The sequence below is a fragment of the Kryptolebias marmoratus genome, linkage group LG14 (assembly GCF_001649575.2).
Source record: "Kryptolebias marmoratus isolate JLee-2015 linkage group LG14, ASM164957v2, whole genome shotgun sequence".
In the NCBI taxonomy this organism is placed as follows: domain Eukaryota; kingdom Metazoa; phylum Chordata; class Actinopteri; order Cyprinodontiformes; family Rivulidae; genus Kryptolebias; species Kryptolebias marmoratus.
In genome coordinates this window covers 24,573,049-24,589,529 of record NC_051443.1, presented here as the reverse complement: position 1 = coordinate 24,589,529, position 16,481 = coordinate 24,573,049, and the positions used below count along the sequence as shown (strand labels likewise).

Sequence of the window (16,481 nt, the reverse complement as noted above, 5' to 3'; positions counted from 1 at the left end):
TCTCCAGAGGACATCCCTAAAAGAGCCCTGAAACACTCTCACTCATCGTGTCACAGGAGAACGGCAGACATCTTAAACATTTAATGAAGGTTTAGGTTTCTCTGTCCGATGCTCATTATTCGAGCTTTAAACACCCCGACTTGGACGTGCAGGTTTCGTTGCGTTTCGACTCGTGTTTGCAGAAAAGTTCAGATCCGGGGTCCGGCTGGGTTCGGCCGGGTCCTCGGGGCCCCCGGACCGCGCAGCGCCCGCCTCGCCTTAAATAATAGAACGGAGCTCGTTTTTCGCCTCCATAATGGTTCAATTACACAGCTGGCTGTTCCCGCAGGTGAGACGGCCTTTAAAGTCCGAGGTGACACGTGAGCTCGGCGCGAAACAACAAGAAGGCCCACAAACTTTGACAAGAATATTAAACTTTAATGAACTCCTTGAACAGCTGAGAGCGAGTCGGTGAATATTTCACAAATTCTAAATACGCATAAAGAGTAAAGTGTCACTTTTTAAAATTATTTACTGCGTAAAAGAAAAGGGAAAGCGTTAGAAGGCGTGAAAAGGCGTGGAGCCAACCTCCAAACCATCGTCTGTTGAAATCCATAGGGATCATCCTTGGCCCATGAGGCGTCCAGGTTTAATGGAACTCCATGAAATGCTCCAGATTATTTCGTTAAGTTAATTGGAGTGAGTTTTAAAACGTATATTTCCTATTTAGGATCAGTTCCCCAGCCCCTGCTGATCCTTAGCATGATGCTGCCGCCACCGTGCTTCACTGTGGAGGAGCTCATCTGACCACGGCACCTTCTCCCGCCTGTTAGGAGACCAGGTTTTTGGTTCTTTCCTCCAGGAAGTCCGGCTCACAGATCCCGTCCCCCTGTCCTCCGCTCCGTGAGTTCTGATTGGACGACCCTCTCGCTGCGGCGGCGTCATCTTTCCTTTTCCTAGTAACGGATTAATCGGAGCTCTGTGGGGCGTTCCAGGTTCTGGGAAATATTCGTTCCTGCACGTCTTCGCGTCTCCGTCCTGCGTGGAGACTTCATTCATCTTCCTGTTGTCTCTTGCTGGGTGGTAACTCCAGCGATGGTTCTGGGAACTGAACTGATGGTTGGGGTTTTAATGCACTTCTCTGTTTGTTATATTATTTACTTCAATTATTTGGAAGTATTTTGTGTAAAAATGTTACTTACAGCCAAAATGTAGGATGTAAGACATCTACATTGTCATCAGGTTTCACATTTCATTTAATATTTAAAGATTCAGGAGACAAAAAAGAAATTAGAGACACTTTTTTTAAATTCTATACCTACCCAGGCTTTAAAAACACAAATATCAGATGTCAAACTTTGTGACGCTCTAAACCTAAGACTCTGCTTCGGGTCGGGTCATCTCAGGCCTACAGCGCCACCTGCTGCTCCTGAAACACGTCTCAAAACTTTCAGCATCTGCGAGACAAAAGAAAATCTTGATTTGAAAAGACGAGGTCAACAAAATTTTTCTGCTAAGATCTCAAAACAACATTAATCACGTCTACGTCGGACTTTTATAATTCTTTCTATTCTGGGTGTTAAAGTTTATATCAGAATATATTCTAACAATTAAACTCCGTCTGATATTAAAGATCTTCTTGTTCCGTGTTGCTAGTTTTTTTTAGTCTTTCTCGAAGAACGTCATGTTGGCTGCTGTTAAAGGGAAATAAAATGTTTTGAAGCCAACATAAATCAAAAGAAAGTCAGTAAAGGTGCACAACACAAATTTAAAATGAATAATTTAGGATCTTCAGCATTTTCCATGAAGAGAGCCGAACAGGAACGCCAACAAGACAGGAAGCTGTACATCCTGACGGCGTGGAGGAGAACCGACCTGAACCTCCACCAGCTGAGTCGTTCTGCAGCTCCTGAAGGACCAGCAGGTTTGATGGACGTCTGGAGAACCTGAGACACAAACCTTCAGCAGAAGAACCTCCACCTGTCCGACCGGCGCCATCCGGAGGTTAAACTCCTCCCAGACTGTGTGACGTCATCGTGAAGCTCCGGGGGGGGTTTCCTCTGGTGAAGCGTCTAGTCCAGTTCCCGACAGCATCACTCCAGACCAGCTGGTCTTCTTCTTCTTCCATTTCCCCTGATCAACAAGGAGACAGCAACCTGCCACCGCTGGCCCCGCCTCCTAAGAAGCTAACTCCGCCCACAAACTCTTAAAAACAAGGCGTTAAGACTAATATCTACCTTTAGAGTCGACCCAATTCAAGATGGCTGCCGCAGCCAGCTGACCTAACATTTGGTTTCTGTTAGCGAAATATCTCATGAACCCGTGGATGAATAATTAAACTTTCAGGATGACTGGATGTTTTGTATATTTGTGAACATAATTTATTTACATCGTACATTTTAATGTCACACACTGCAGAATATAAATACAAAGAATTGTACAAATTTTTTTAACTAAAAAGAGGGAAAAAAAAAAAAAAGCAGCAAAACCCAGAAAAACGAGCTTGAAGGACAATTTAAAAACCTACGACCGAGTTACTGCGGCGCAATGACTTTTCTGTCCGCAGCTTCGACTCCAACTCGGGCAACAAATTCAAAATAAAAACAAACATTTAACAGTAAAGTGAGAAGGATGCAAAGTTTAGTGGAGTTAAACCCTTTGAAAAGCTACAAGTCAGTCAAACGGCACTAGTGTTCTGAGAGCTAACTAACGGAAACGTCTGCACCGGAGTAAAAACGAAAACAGGAAGTCGGAGCCCCGAGTCGTCATGTGACTTCAGCGGACGGTTCAGGATCCACGCCGACGTCATTTAGATCAGCGGGGGAACAAAAAGCAGAGTTCTGTCGCAGAAAACAGGACGTGACGGATGAAGAAAGACCAGCAACAAAACTCTGACGTTTTCAGGCCCAAAATAAAAACCCGGTTTGCTACTCAAGCCAGCAGAGAGCAAAGCACAAACAGTCAAAGAGTCCAAAGATCCAAAAGCAAGAGGGGAACCGGACGGCGCGTTCTCCCGTCTTCGTTCCAAACGGCAGCGCCGGACGTGTCGAACTCCCGGAGCGCCGGAGGGATCCGCCCTGACCGTGAAACCAAAACCAACAAAAAACAGAAACCTTCGGGGCGAAGGTCCACGTTCCGTCCGGTTTGTCCGATATTCCAAGTCCTCCTCATATTCTCTGGATCTTCTCGGCGACCACCATGGGGTTCTCCTTGCGGATCTTGGCGGCGGCGTCGGCCTTGTAGTCGTACGGACAGTTGTGCTTGTCGGAGTAACGGTGGATCCCGCAGAACAGGTTCCCGCAGCGACAATCGAAACCTGAAAAGACAAAAAAAAAAAAAAACAGCCGTTTAATGACGAAACCGGAGGCTCTGAAACCCTCAAAGAAAATAAAACTTGTTCCTTTGGGTAAAAAAACAACAATAAAATAAAAAAACCTAACATTTTTAGGTTTTAAAGAGCCACTGTTGTGTTTGGATGGAGGAGAGACGCCCGTGTGCTCGTCTGTTAGCCCTCAGAGGAGACGTTAGGGAGCACTCTCAGCTACTACCACGCCGAATGTTCGCTCCATATACGTACGATTCAGTCACAGCTGTTTAGTTTTGGCCGTGGACGTCGTTTTGTATTTAATTTAAAAGTCAATCAGTTTTAAACAAACTTTGTGTCAACAGTCAGAGCTCAGGCTGCAGGTTGGAGATCAGTTTCGGCTACTACCACCCTGAATTTCAGCTCCATATCGGTGAAATCGATCCATTTATTTTGTGTTTGGTTCGGTTATTTAGCTGCGGTGGATGCTGGAGTCCAGTCCTGGTCCTGGAGTGCCACCGCCCGGTTCTGGGTGTTTGGAAGTTCTGCAGAAGCCCGTTAATCCCTCAACCAATTAGAGGAATGTCTAAAACCTGGACCAGGACTGGACGCCGTTATCGAGGAGCAGCCGGCGTCGGCTTCTTGCCCTCACCTGTGAGGCCGATCTTCTTACGGCACATGAAGCAGCGGTTCTTCTTGGGTTTGGGGGGCTCCGGGGGTCCGACGTCTTCACTGCCAGCAGTGGAGGGTTGGGAGACGGAGACGGTGGTCTGACTCACTACGGGAAAAATAAAAATAAACTTAAACCCCCCACGTGCTTCTAAAGAGCAAAACAAAGACCTAAATTTAACTCATTTAAATCAAAATTACTGTTTAGCTGCAGCAAGAACTCATCTAATGAAGGAAACTAAAAGCTTTTTAATCAACTAAATACATCTGCATCGGTTTGTTTCTGGTTCCTACCTGGATCTGTGACCTCGACGTCGCTCGCCGACGACAGACTCATTTCTGTCATCTGTTTTGTTACAGAGGTGGCGGGCGAGATCCCACTGAGGAGGAAGCAGGAAGAACCGAGTGAGCGAGGAGGATTGAGGAGTTTCGGCGCTCAGGTTTGAACACAGATCAGAAATAAACCATCAAATCTGGAGTTTTATCAGCGTTTGAACATCTGAACGCCTCAGCTGATCACCGAAACGTCCAGTTTTTTGGTTTTTAACCCTTTCAGGACGTCCCGGATGACCGAGAACCTCCACCACCAGCCCCAATTCAAGATGGCCGCCACAGATAATCGACCTTCTCCAACTTGGAAACAGCAGCAGCTTCATCAGGTTTACAGATGAGGAGCCGAGAGTGAGGTTTAAACTTATTATTCTAACTTATTTGTTTATTTTAATTTAAGTAACTAAAACAGGAAATAATCTGGTTTCTAATACGTTTGAAGAACTCGAAGGCCGTCTTTGCGTTCCTCACCTGAGAGCTTCTGAGACGGCGGCGTCGGAAGCAGCGTCGGCGTTGGCTGCTTCCTCGGCGGCAGCTGCAGCATTATTCAGGGTGGCCTCCAATCTCTGGATCGCAGAATCCTCCGCTGCGGAGCTGCTGCCGGCGGCTGAGGGAGGAAAATGTCGAAAATAAAAACCGGGACGCGTCACGGCGGGGTGAAGTCGACCGTGGCGGCGGAGGCGGGGTCGTACCCATGGCGTTGTTCTGCCTCGACAGGTGCTCCTTGTGGCAAACGGAGCACATGCCGTTGGTCCTGGGGTTGCCGTAGAAACCGCAGCCAGTGGCGCAGAGCATGGGAACCGGGCTCTGATTGGTCTCCTGGGCCATAGCAATGTCTGCCACCTGCCAAGTTCACCTGGAGATCAACGCACGCAGTTAGCGCCACCAACAGACTAAACTACAACTACACCAGCATCTACTTAATTATTTAAAGTTGGAAACGTGTTTTTACAACCCAACTATGTGCTCAGATTCTGCTCGTTAAGGAGACGGTTGATGTGGCTTCTGGTTTCTGTAGCTTTTATCCTTTAAAATACCCATTTACAAATAATTTCCCCCCATAGAATTACACGGAGATCCATTCAACGGCCTTAAAAACGTTCTCTTTGAGGGTCCTGCCTCTACATTTGAGGGATATCAGCAAAAAAGGAACTGAAATTAGCAAAAACTACTAAATATTTAAATAGAAGGCAACTGAACTTTGACATCTCGCCTCTCGTTCAACATTTAAAAAAAAACAAAAACTGTTTACTTCAGTGACACTGAAAAGGTTCAATCTTTTTAAAAAAGTATAAAGTTTAAAAACCCAAAAGGTTACAGGAGGAGACAATTACTCAGTAATCAGACCTAAATACAACCTACAGAGCATCTAAAAGAGAATTCAGGGCGGTTAAAAAGCAGACTCATTTGAAATTATCAGCCTTCGAGTAAAACTTTTATTGAAGGAACTAAAACTGTTTTCTTGTTAGATCACAGAGAAACCGAAACAAAAAGTCATCAAGTTCAGGGTCTAAACTTCCCCAAAACGTCAAAATAAAAAATGTGATTTAAGGCGAAAACATCGACTGTTTGAGGTGGGAGTATGAGACGCCGCCTGGGTCGAACAGGAAAGACCGACGGAGCAGCTCTGAACCCGAGACGGCTTCGCTCCGATTCATACCTCAACACAAAACATCAACAACAACCCTCAGGAGGGAGGGACGGGAGAGATTTACACGCCAGTCAAACAAGTTACAAGATGGGTGAACTTTGTATTGGACCAAACTAATTCCAACTTAATAGCTATAGAAATTACTCTGTATTAATCATAATACTCTGTATTATTCTGTTATTCAGCCAGGCCTTATTAATGCTTTAAAAAAAATCTACTTTATTTGATTTGAACAAGAACACTAAACACTGTCATTATGTTTTTAAATGAAAAGCTGCAACAATAAACCCCAGTAATCTGTCTTCCTTTCAAACTAACAGCTGTGTTTGCATACAAATGAATTAAACAGTGAGATTTCTTCACAGTAACTAAAAATAAGGATAAAAAACAGGAAACCAGAAACATTAAACACCTGTAGATCTTCAAACAAAGAGCAACAACACCACAGATTCTGCTCACTTCCGGGACACGCAATGAATAAAAAAGCCACCTCGCGATGTCAGAGACCCAACAGCAAACAAAACCTGATTAATCTGAGCAATCTGGAGACGAAAGCAATCATTAAATCGAGTGATAATCGGCCCGGGGTTTGAAGCTTCCTGAGCATTTCTGGGCCACAGCCGCTTTAAAACCCACAAATCCACTGAGTCATGCTAGCAGGCTAACGATGCTAACGCTTTAACTTTTAACACCTACATCACGTCAATACTACTAAAACACGACTTTGATCACTTATTAACTGTGCTAATACGTGTTCTAATGATAATCCGATTATATAGTTACAAAAAAACAACATATATTCGTTTTATAGTCCGGTAATGTGTTAGCTTCCGACAGTTAGCCGCAAGCTAATGCTCCTAATCGCTCAGTCTTTGTCCTTTTGTTTTTCCACTCTGAGCTCATGAAAACTAAAAACGGTCCTTAAAACACATTTTATTCACTCACGAAATGCATGTCCAAACCAATAAAAGCGATTTAGAGCACGAAACAGGCGTAAAATCTGAATAAAGTTAGCCAACAACAAACTAGAACCGTAGCTGCTAGGAGATTAACATGAACTAAGTTAAATATATTTATATTTAATATAAATCATTGTTTGGTTATTGAGTTAAAACGCATTACATGTTGGCTATGAGGCTAACAGGTGATTATTATGATCATTTATTAATTAAAAACCTGGCAATGGGAGAGAGATAAAGTTTTCAGACACGTGTTAGCAAACATTTCTTTAGTTTATTGTTTGAGTAAAATAATTTAAACATCAGTGTCCGTGCTGTTATCTTAAATAAATGTGTTTTAAAGCATTTTATGATGTAAACTGATGTCAGGTGGGAAGATATTTATCCTTAATGGTGGTTTAACTTACTCTTTTTGTGTCCAAGCAACCGACGAGTTCTTCGCTAACCGGGCTAACTAACTGAGCTAACTAACCTAACTAGGGCCGTCTAGTTTTAGCCGTTTCTTGTTCCTTCTTCTTCGGTGTTTTTGGATCTCTGTCACACGGGGCTTCGCTCGGATTCAGCTGCTTTTTAGCTGCCGACGTCCTCTCGGTCTGCGGCTCCGTGGCATCTGTTTTGTTTTACGTGTTGCGTTCGCGTCTTTTCTACTTCCGGTGGACGTCACGGAAACTGTGACGCTGTGATTGGACGGCGGCCACCCAGGGTTTCGGTAGCGATGGGAACGGCAGTTCTTTCGAGTGAACTGAATCACTAGAATCAGTTCATTAAAATGATTCGTTCCGAAAGACTCGTTCACTGAATCATTCAGTTCACACAGTTTATTAGTAAGTTAGTTTAGTTTATTTCTTTTGTGCTATACACCAGAGGTCCCCAACCCCCGGGCCGCGGACCAGTACGGGTCCGTGGGTCATTTGGTACCGGGATGTACAGAAAGAATAATTAACTTATTTCAGTTTTCTTTATTTTTGGAGTCTGAACGACATTTATTTTAAAAACTGACTGGATTCTCTCGACTCCATGCGTCTATGACTCCCTCTTGATGCGTGTCAAAACGCTTATCTAGGTCATGTGATCCGTTACCGCTAAAAACAAACCCACAAGCTAGCAAATGAGTAAAAAACAAACGTCTCTGGAAGCCCTAGATGGGACCGTCACGTTACTGAGAAACAGGCACAGGGCTCCCACTGATTCAGCGTGATGGTGAGTTGTATTCTTTGTGCACTATATATTTGTGGTGTCTCTTATTTTGAAGGGCATGTTTAAACACAGAGAACATTAGGGAGAGGAGAGGGTGTTATTCATGTTGATAATGCAACACCAGGACACAGCTAATAAAGCTGTGAGTACACGTTGGATTTACGTTTATTATGTTTTTAAAAAATGCCCCCGTTTTCATGCCGGTTGTATCGTTTTAATTTGTTGTATTTATCCATCACACCTTTAAAGGCCGGTCCATAAAAATACTGCCTCTACTCCGTAGAGCTAAAAAGGTTGGGGACCGCGACCATACACCATAAAAGGTGCCCAGCCCCCATGGGCTTATAAGACACAGAAACATACAATGAATATATATGAATGAATATAATGAACATATAATGAACGACAACCAGGAAGTGTCGTTGATTATACGGATCACTCCTCGGCAGTACGTTGTTTCTCAGCAATACGTTTACTGAATAAATCCCTAATGGGGACGGGGCGTGTGTGCGTTTATTTTCATGAAGCTTGACTCAACATTAGCAGTTAGTTTGGATAAACGTGTGCCGCCGCCAAAAGCCTGAGAGCAAATCCCCGCGAGGAGGAAACAGTTAGAATCCTTTGTGGCAGAGTCAGACAACGTTTCGTTCACTGAGTGATTCGTGGAGTTCATTTACAGGGAATGAATCTGAAGTCACATTCACTCAGGTGTCAACAACAGTCCCTCCACGCCCGCACGCCACTGTGTCGTTTAGATTTACGTTTTTTCTTATTTCTTTCTTCTTTTTATTATTATTATTTTTTCTCAACTGAACTAAGTAAGGAACGAATCAGTGAATGAAGTGATTTGGTTCAGTTCAGTCACTCAAAAGATTCGTTCGTTTGAACGAATCGTTCATGTACGACACAACACTAGATTTCAGGACATTGCGACACACAGATGACGGATGAGTTTTAAAAAAATTAATCTGGTCGCCACGGGCCTTGTTGTTTGTTGATCCAGGAGAACGAGTCATGATGGAGGGTGTGTTGCCTTCATGGGCTCCTCGTATGTTTCAGTTAAAAACTTGGCGCCATGACTCCAGTTTTCTGAGCCACTCTTCTTGTAGTGTTTTAACCTGGAGCAATAACTCTGACACCATGTCCTCTGCATCCTCTGTCCTCACTCCAACTGCGTCCATGTCCTCTCTGACATCCGTCTGCCAATATAGCCACTGTCCCTCCTCTGGACATGTCCAAACCGTCTCAGTCTGTCCTCTCTAACTTTATCTCCCAGTCCTTCAACCTGTGCTGGACCTCTGATGACCTCATTCCTGATCCTGTCCAGCCTCGTCCCTCCCAAGGAGAACCTCAACATCTTCAGCTCTGCCACTTCCTGTTCTGTCTCCTGTCTTTTTGTCTCCAAACCACACAACATGGCTGCTCTCACCACTGTCTGTCGACCTTTCCTTTGACTTTTGACCTTTGACCTTTGCTGACACCCTTTTATCACTCCTGAAACTTTTCTCCAGCCACAAAAAATGAATCAATATGTTGCTTGCCTACACAAGTAATGCTTCTGTTTTTGTGTGTTGGTTTGTCTGTTGTGTTAGCAAAATATCTCAAGAACCTTGGCCTACACAAAATGGCTACACCGCTGTGAATTTTACAGATTAAGATCAAATTTGGTGCGATAGTAGACGATGCCATTCACAAACAATATTCCAAATGCCAGCAGATCACGAGAGATATGACTTCACATTGTTATTTTCAAATTTTGACCAAAATAGCTACAACTTTATAATCTCTTTATAAGATGTTTGTAGCTTTAAACTCTGGCATGAAAGGCGACGCACGTCTTAATTTTACCCACATGAGGCCCACAGCCAATATTTTGTCCACAGCCTTGGCTTGTTAACCCACGCAAACTGGCAGGACTGGTTTAACTCTTTATATTAGCTCTATTAAACATTCACAAAGAGATATAAAGTAAAAATTAGAAAATGATAGATGCTATAGTCTCAGAAATGGGTGTGTGTTCAGGTGAAATAAGGCTAGTTCAAAAGAAAAGCTGAAACATTGCTCTAATTTATTAGATTTAAACTGATTTAAGAGTTTATAAATATGTATGAAAGAGAATAACCACATAACTATGCGTTTATGATTATCTTTTGTTACTTTATTGCTTTATTTTTACTTAAAAACACGTAAACAAAAGAGAGAGTAGGAGGACATAACAGGAAAAAGAAATACGAGCTAGGTCACGTGACCTCACGTTGTCTGGGTAACGCATTTGATACAGATGCGCTCGACCAATCAGGATGCTCGCAGGGCTCGGAGGGCAGCCAATCGGCTCGTAGGAGCGAGGATTTAAACTAAGAGCGAGAAGCCTTCAGTCAAGCTGCGCCGTTCGCCATTACGACTCCTTTGCTGGTTTGTGAAGCCACGCAGTACTCAAAATGGCTCTTCGAATGACCACCAGAGTAAGTTTTCTCCCGTTTTTAAGACACTTTCAGCTGCTGGAGACGCGTCTGACAACATGTCTTTAATTATTTTGTTTTAAAATTAGCATTTCAAAGAAATGCTAATTCGTCGTGACGAGATTTGCTAGTTTTCGCACTCTCCGCCTTCAATTAAGGCTCTTTATTTTGTTCTAATATAACATGCAGCAGTAAGTAATTACTTATTCTTTCTCTTCGACAGAACCGCTTCGGTTCTACCAGAACCGAGCTCGGAGGAAAGGCCTGCTCGGTGGCCGGGCCCACGAAGCCTAGAGCTGCGCTGGGGGAGCTCGGAAACATCGCTGCTAACAAAGAGGCCCAGAAAAAGGTGAAATGTCACTTTATTGTCTAAATTTATAACATTTAGACTCTCTCTTTACACAGGTGTACCTCTAATAGAATTAATTAAAAGTAGCTGACGTGTGTTTTGGTTAGAGTTCAAATGGTGGTTAAATCTAAAACTATGTAGGCCCTTGTGGGTAAAAAGTGTTTAATATTAGTGCTTCAAGTTTAAAAAAAAAAAAAGCAGCAATTTTTAAAAATTTAAAGCATAGGAGGCAGTGTTGATCACTCTATTGGGATTTTTGCACAATCTTCCAATCAATGCTACTAAAAATGATTAAAAAAAACATTAATTTAAAAGCGAAGGAAGTCTTTTATAATAAATGTATTCTGTCTGTAAATTACAATGGGTGTTAGATTATTTGTTGACGTTAAACATTATTTTTCCCTCACAGCAAGGCAATAAATGAAATGTATCATTCACTCTTTCGGACCGTTTGTCACAACATTCAACAGCTTCAAACTCCTGGATTTAAAAACGCTGGCTCTCCAGAGCACTTTTACACCAATCCTCTCTAAACTTTAACAGATTTGGACAAAACTGAGACATGGTTGGGGCTCCAGGCCCAGCATTATGTTGGTTTTATAGCCCAATATTTGGATTTCTAAACCCAAATGCTGTTAACTAATTGGTAAAGGCGTTCCATAGTTTGACTCTTAAAAACTGAAATGCACCTATTTGCATTAAATCTCACTTTTTTGACATTAACTCTTGTGTTTTTTTTTTTTCTAATTTAAAGAGATCAAGGGAAACTGATGGCTTGGTGCACAATAGTTGTAAATTTTATATTTGAGATGTTTAGGTGAGTGAGTTATTGGGTCTATAACTCCAGGAAATGATTGAACACAGCTCAAAATGGCTGCCACTACCACATGACCTTAGCAAACTCAAACCCTCAGTTCCCTTTTAACAGACGATGAGCTGAAAAATCAAATTTATTCTCCAGCTGCTCCTGACTGAGATCTGGTCAGTCTAAAAGCAAAACTTTCAATTATTTGACATGTATCTGATAATTACTGGAGCCAGATTAAGATGGCCACCACTGCTAGTTAACGTGAGCCATTTATGTGAAGTTTGTACAGATGTTGAGCTTAAAATTTGACGTGGTGGTGATTTGAATGCCTTAATTTTGCCTAATTGACATATTCTTCTTAAAGACTGTCAAGATGGAGGCTACAAAGAAGACTAAAGTCATCAAAGTTGAAAAGGCGGAGCCTAAACCAGATGTGGTCGTTCCTCCCCCCGAGCCGGAGCTGCAGGTGAGTCGTCTGTGTCCGTTTTGAAGAACAGAAATCTGAAACCAGGGTCTAAATGTTGGAGAACCCTTCCTTTCTGCCGCAGGTTCAGCCTGAACCGGCCTCCCCGACTCCCATGGAGACCTCTGGCTGTCAGCCCGCCGACCTGTGCCAGGCGTTCTCAGACGTCATGCTCCACACGGCCATCAGGGATGTGGACGCCGACGACTACGACAACCCCATGCTCTGCAGCGAATACGTGAAGGACATCTACAAATACCTCCGCCAGCTTGAGGTGAGGCGCGGGAGGCCGCCGTAACCAGAGTTTAAAACATCCTGAGGTCAAGCCCTCATTATCCCCCTGCACATCAGTTCCAATGAAGACCAAAACATCATTAAAATATTAAAACAAATGGCTTGAATGTGTATATGACTGCTGCACACAGTTGCAGCACCTCCTACAGGAAACTGGTGGAGCTACACAGAGAACCACGCCGTTCAAAAGCCTTGTTTGGATTCATGTTTTTTATAAAACGCTGAGGTCCGGACCTCGGGGTCCCGTTTCTCCTCTCCAGGTGGAGCAGAATGTCAGACCCAACTACCTGCAGGGTCAGGAGGTCACCGGTAACATGAGGGCCATCCTCATCGACTGGTTGGTCCAGGTGAGCCTCAAGTTCCGTCTGCTGCAGGAGACTATGTACATGACCGTCGGAATGATTGATCGCTTTCTTCAGGTAACGTGAACCCGTCCGTGTTGAGAACTTTATCTGAGCAGGTCGGGTTCCTAAAGCTGCTCCTCCAACAGGACCACCCAGTCCCCAAGAAGCAGCTGCAGCTGGTGGGTGTGTCTGCCATGTTCCTGGCCTCCAAATACGAGGAGATGTACCCACCGGAGATCGCCGACTTCGCCTATGTGACGGACCGGGCCTACACCACGGCCCAGATCCGCGACATGGAGATGACCATCCTGCGGGTGCTGAAGTTCCAGCTCGGCCGGCCGCTGCCCCTGCAGTTCCTCAGGCGGGCTTCGAAGATCTACGAGGTTCGTGGCTCTTCACTCGAGGGCGCCGCCGGCTCCTGACGCTCGCGTTCTGACCGGCTGCGCTCCGTTTCCGCAGGTGACGGCCGAGCAGCACACCCTGGCTAAGTACCTGCTGGAGCTCACCATGGTCGACTACGAGATGGTCCACTTCCCGCCCTCCATTGTGGCGAGCGCCGCTTTGGCTCTCACCTTGAAGATCCTGGATGTGGGCGAATGGGTGAGTTTCCGCTGCTGAAGACGACTTCATCAGAGGAAGGAAGTTTATTTAGTTTCTGTAAAGTGTTTCATGCAGTTGGATCAGACGGTGGTGCGTCTTAATATTTCATTATTTTATATTTATCTGACAGAAATGCTGTAAATCCTGTCAGAATGAAACTTGTTCTCCAGGACTTTAACTCCATGAGAAGTCATGACTGAACCGTTCATCATCCACAAGACTCTCCAACCCTGGTCCTCAGGGCCTCCATCCTGCAGGTTTTACTTGTTCCTCTGCTCCAACACACCTGATTTGAATCGATGACAGATTAACAGGCTTCTGCAGAACAAGAAAAGGTGCTTTAACCATGAATCAGGTGCATTGGAGCAGAGGAACAAGGAAAACCTGCAGGATGGTGGCCCTGGAGGACCAGGATTGGACCCCCCTGCTCTAATCAGAACTCCCAGGACGCTCTTCCTCCCTTTGGAGTTAAATCGGTTTTCTTCAGCTCTCCTGTCCTCGTACAGATGTTTGCCTCCCTAACCGCAGCCAGACAAGTTTATTAAACAGACTGAGACAGAACACGCCGTTTAGCATTTGAAAGTAGGACTGCAAACGAAAGGAACGCATCCCAACGCCGCCCGGTTGAGTCGCACTTCCTCCCAACCGCGAAGCGCCGCCGATGTCTCCAAGTTTTGCTGGAACAGCTGTAAAGGCGGCCGTAGTTTCTAACAGCCAGCAGCAGAAGTAAAAATGGCTCCATTGAAGCTCGTAAACGCGTCCACAACACTTCGATTCATCACGACTGAGCCAACTTCATGACCTTGAGTTTCGTTACGCCCCAAAGAACCTCCTGAAGGTCTGAACTTTTAAGGCAGGGGTACAAACTCCAGGCCTCAAGGCTCTAGGTTTTTTCTGCTCCAACTCACCTGATTCAAATAGTTTAATTACTTCCTCAAGTTCTCCAGGAGCACAGCAACAAGTCGTCCATTTAAACCAGGTGGCCGTTTGACATCTGTGCTTTAAGGTTTCAAGTTGGGAGATCTGGTCCAAGTTCACTGCTGAAGATCCGACCCTCAGGTTCTGTTTCAAAGCAGTCCTGACCCTGTCTCTGGTCTGATCTGTCCTCAGGACGTGACGCTGCAGCACTACATGGACTACACGGCTGAGAGTTTGATTCCAGTTATGGCGCACATCGCCAAGAACGCCATCAAAGTCAACGATGGGCTGACCAAACACATGGTGGGTTGACGAGACGCCGAACAGAGTTTCCAGCGTTGTTTTTTTTTTTTTTTTTTTTAATAAAACGTGTCATCTTTCAGGCCGTGAAGGGAAAGTACTCCACCTCCAAGCAGATGAGGATTGCCACCATCCCTCAGCTCAAATCCTCGGCGGTGAAAGATCTCATGAAGCAGCTCGGCCAGTGAGGCGGCCATCCGTGGCACCGTGTTGATTCTTGTAAAAATGTATTTTTAATAACATGTTGGGGAATTTTATTTTATATATTCTTTTTGAAGACGTGCCTTTAACTCACTCTTTTTCACCGTTTGCATCAAGATTCGTGCACCTGGATCTTAAACACGACGAACGCCGTTAAACGTTTGCACGTCTTCAAAAAACGAATAAAATAAAAACCGGTCATGCTAAAGGGGGTCGGTGGGTTTGAAAATGTTTTACAGCTTTTATTGCTTTCATGTTTGGGAGTGAAATGTACAGTGATTGACTTTTAACTGATTTTTATTTTGAAATGTTTTAAACTTCTATTAAAATGTCCGGTCAAGACCACTTCTTTGGATTGTTTTATTTTTGGCCACAAGGTGGCACTGTGAGACCATTCAGCAGCTGGTGGGAATCTGTTATTTGGTTTAAAGTCCAAACCTCAGTTTGGAGATGATTTTAAACTCCTACCTCTGAGCTATTTGCCCCAATTATTTACAAATACTCCGTTTAACTAACTTTAAACCAGAGCTTGACTCATTTAGAGTTTATTTTTATTAATTTCAGCTGCATTTTCTTTGGTTTCAGATCATCCTTTGACCAAAAAACCACAGAATATAACTTTAATTTCCTAAACCAGTAACTTTAAACTCAATGTTGGATCTTTAATTAAACTACAAACTATGTAGGAATGTAAAACAATGTAACTGGATATCTTTTAGATTAATACATTTTCCACCTCAAAAGGAATTAAATTTACACAATCCATCAACTTTAGGTGTATGTTGGAGATGACCCTCAGCTACCACCACAAACTGAAGCTATTCATTGATTTTGAGCTGGCTGTGGCAGCCATTTTTAATCTGCTTGACTCACTTAATTCAGCATCCAATGGTTCATGAAATATTGGGGAATGCTAAAGTTTGAAACATCTTGTGTAATCTGTGGAGATGACTCTCAGCTACTACCACACCCAGTTTCAGCTGAATATCTGTAAAATTATCTCTGGTGGCCATCTTGATTTGGTTTGACTCTAAAAGTTATAAATCCAGTGATTACTAAGTGTAGCTCACAGAAAAGCACATTTTCATCAACTTTAAAGACTTGAATCTAAAATTTTAAACACTGTTCTGTAAAACGGACTTTAATCTGGTTCTGGTGGAGCTCCTCGTGCTTCCGTTACTTTAGGACCACAGCAGTTAACGGTAATGGAATCTGGCACAGAGGGAGCCATTATCGCCACCCCGTCCACAGCTGAGACCCTGAGGGGGCGGGGCCTGTAGGCCCCTGAAGCCTCGGGCCACCTGGCGTCCGGGTGATGTCAGGATCAGGAGGTCACGGGGAACAGCTGGGGAACATCTGCTGAACGAAGGTAGAACCATGACCAGAACCGTTCTAACTTCGTCCAGAGTCTGTTTTAAACGGAGACCAAAACTAAAATAAGCAACAAAAAAAGAAAACTAGCCGAACAAAGCTAAACAAATGCCGAATGTTAAAACTAGTAAAACAAAAGCTAAATTAAGCAACAAAAAAAAGATAAATTAGCTGAAGCTAAAACTTAAAGTATCTAAAGCCTGAAACCAGCAGTCAGATAAAAGCTAAAATGAGCAAAACAGCTAAAGCCTAAAATAAGTAAATATAAAAAAAAGAAAACGAGCT

At 43.8% G+C, this 16,481-nt stretch overlaps 2 protein-coding genes across 2 annotated transcripts; one reads left to right on the top strand and one right to left on the bottom strand.

The window, feature by feature from the left end:
- Nucleotides 1–2,335: 2,335 nt before the first annotated feature.
- On the bottom strand, nucleotides 2,336–7,523 carry LOC108249281 (AN1-type zinc finger protein 5-like). The gene is made up of 6 exons (XM_017438564.3): nucleotides 7,300–7,523; nucleotides 4,975–5,138; nucleotides 4,754–4,889; nucleotides 4,247–4,332; nucleotides 3,936–4,061; nucleotides 2,336–3,295 (listed from the first exon to the last, which is right to left on the bottom strand). The coding sequence occupies exons 2-6, from the start codon at nucleotides 5,108–5,110 to the stop codon at nucleotides 3,147–3,149; spliced, it is 633 nt and encodes a 210-aa protein (XP_017294053.1). The 5' UTR covers nucleotides 5,111–5,138; nucleotides 7,300–7,523; the 3' UTR covers nucleotides 2,336–3,146.
- A 2,869-nt stretch (nucleotides 7,524–10,392) lies between these two features.
- Nucleotides 10,393–15,170, top strand: ccnb1 (cyclin B1). Its single transcript, XM_017438563.3, has 9 exons — nucleotides 10,393–10,551; nucleotides 10,772–10,897; nucleotides 12,070–12,171; nucleotides 12,254–12,442; nucleotides 12,723–12,881; nucleotides 12,953–13,189; nucleotides 13,266–13,406; nucleotides 14,517–14,627; nucleotides 14,708–15,170. The coding sequence occupies exons 1-9, from the start codon at nucleotides 10,528–10,530 to the stop codon at nucleotides 14,810–14,812; spliced, it is 1,194 nt and encodes a 397-aa protein (XP_017294052.1). The 5' UTR covers nucleotides 10,393–10,527; the 3' UTR covers nucleotides 14,813–15,170.
- The last annotated feature ends 1,311 nt before the right edge of the window (nucleotides 15,171–16,481 follow it).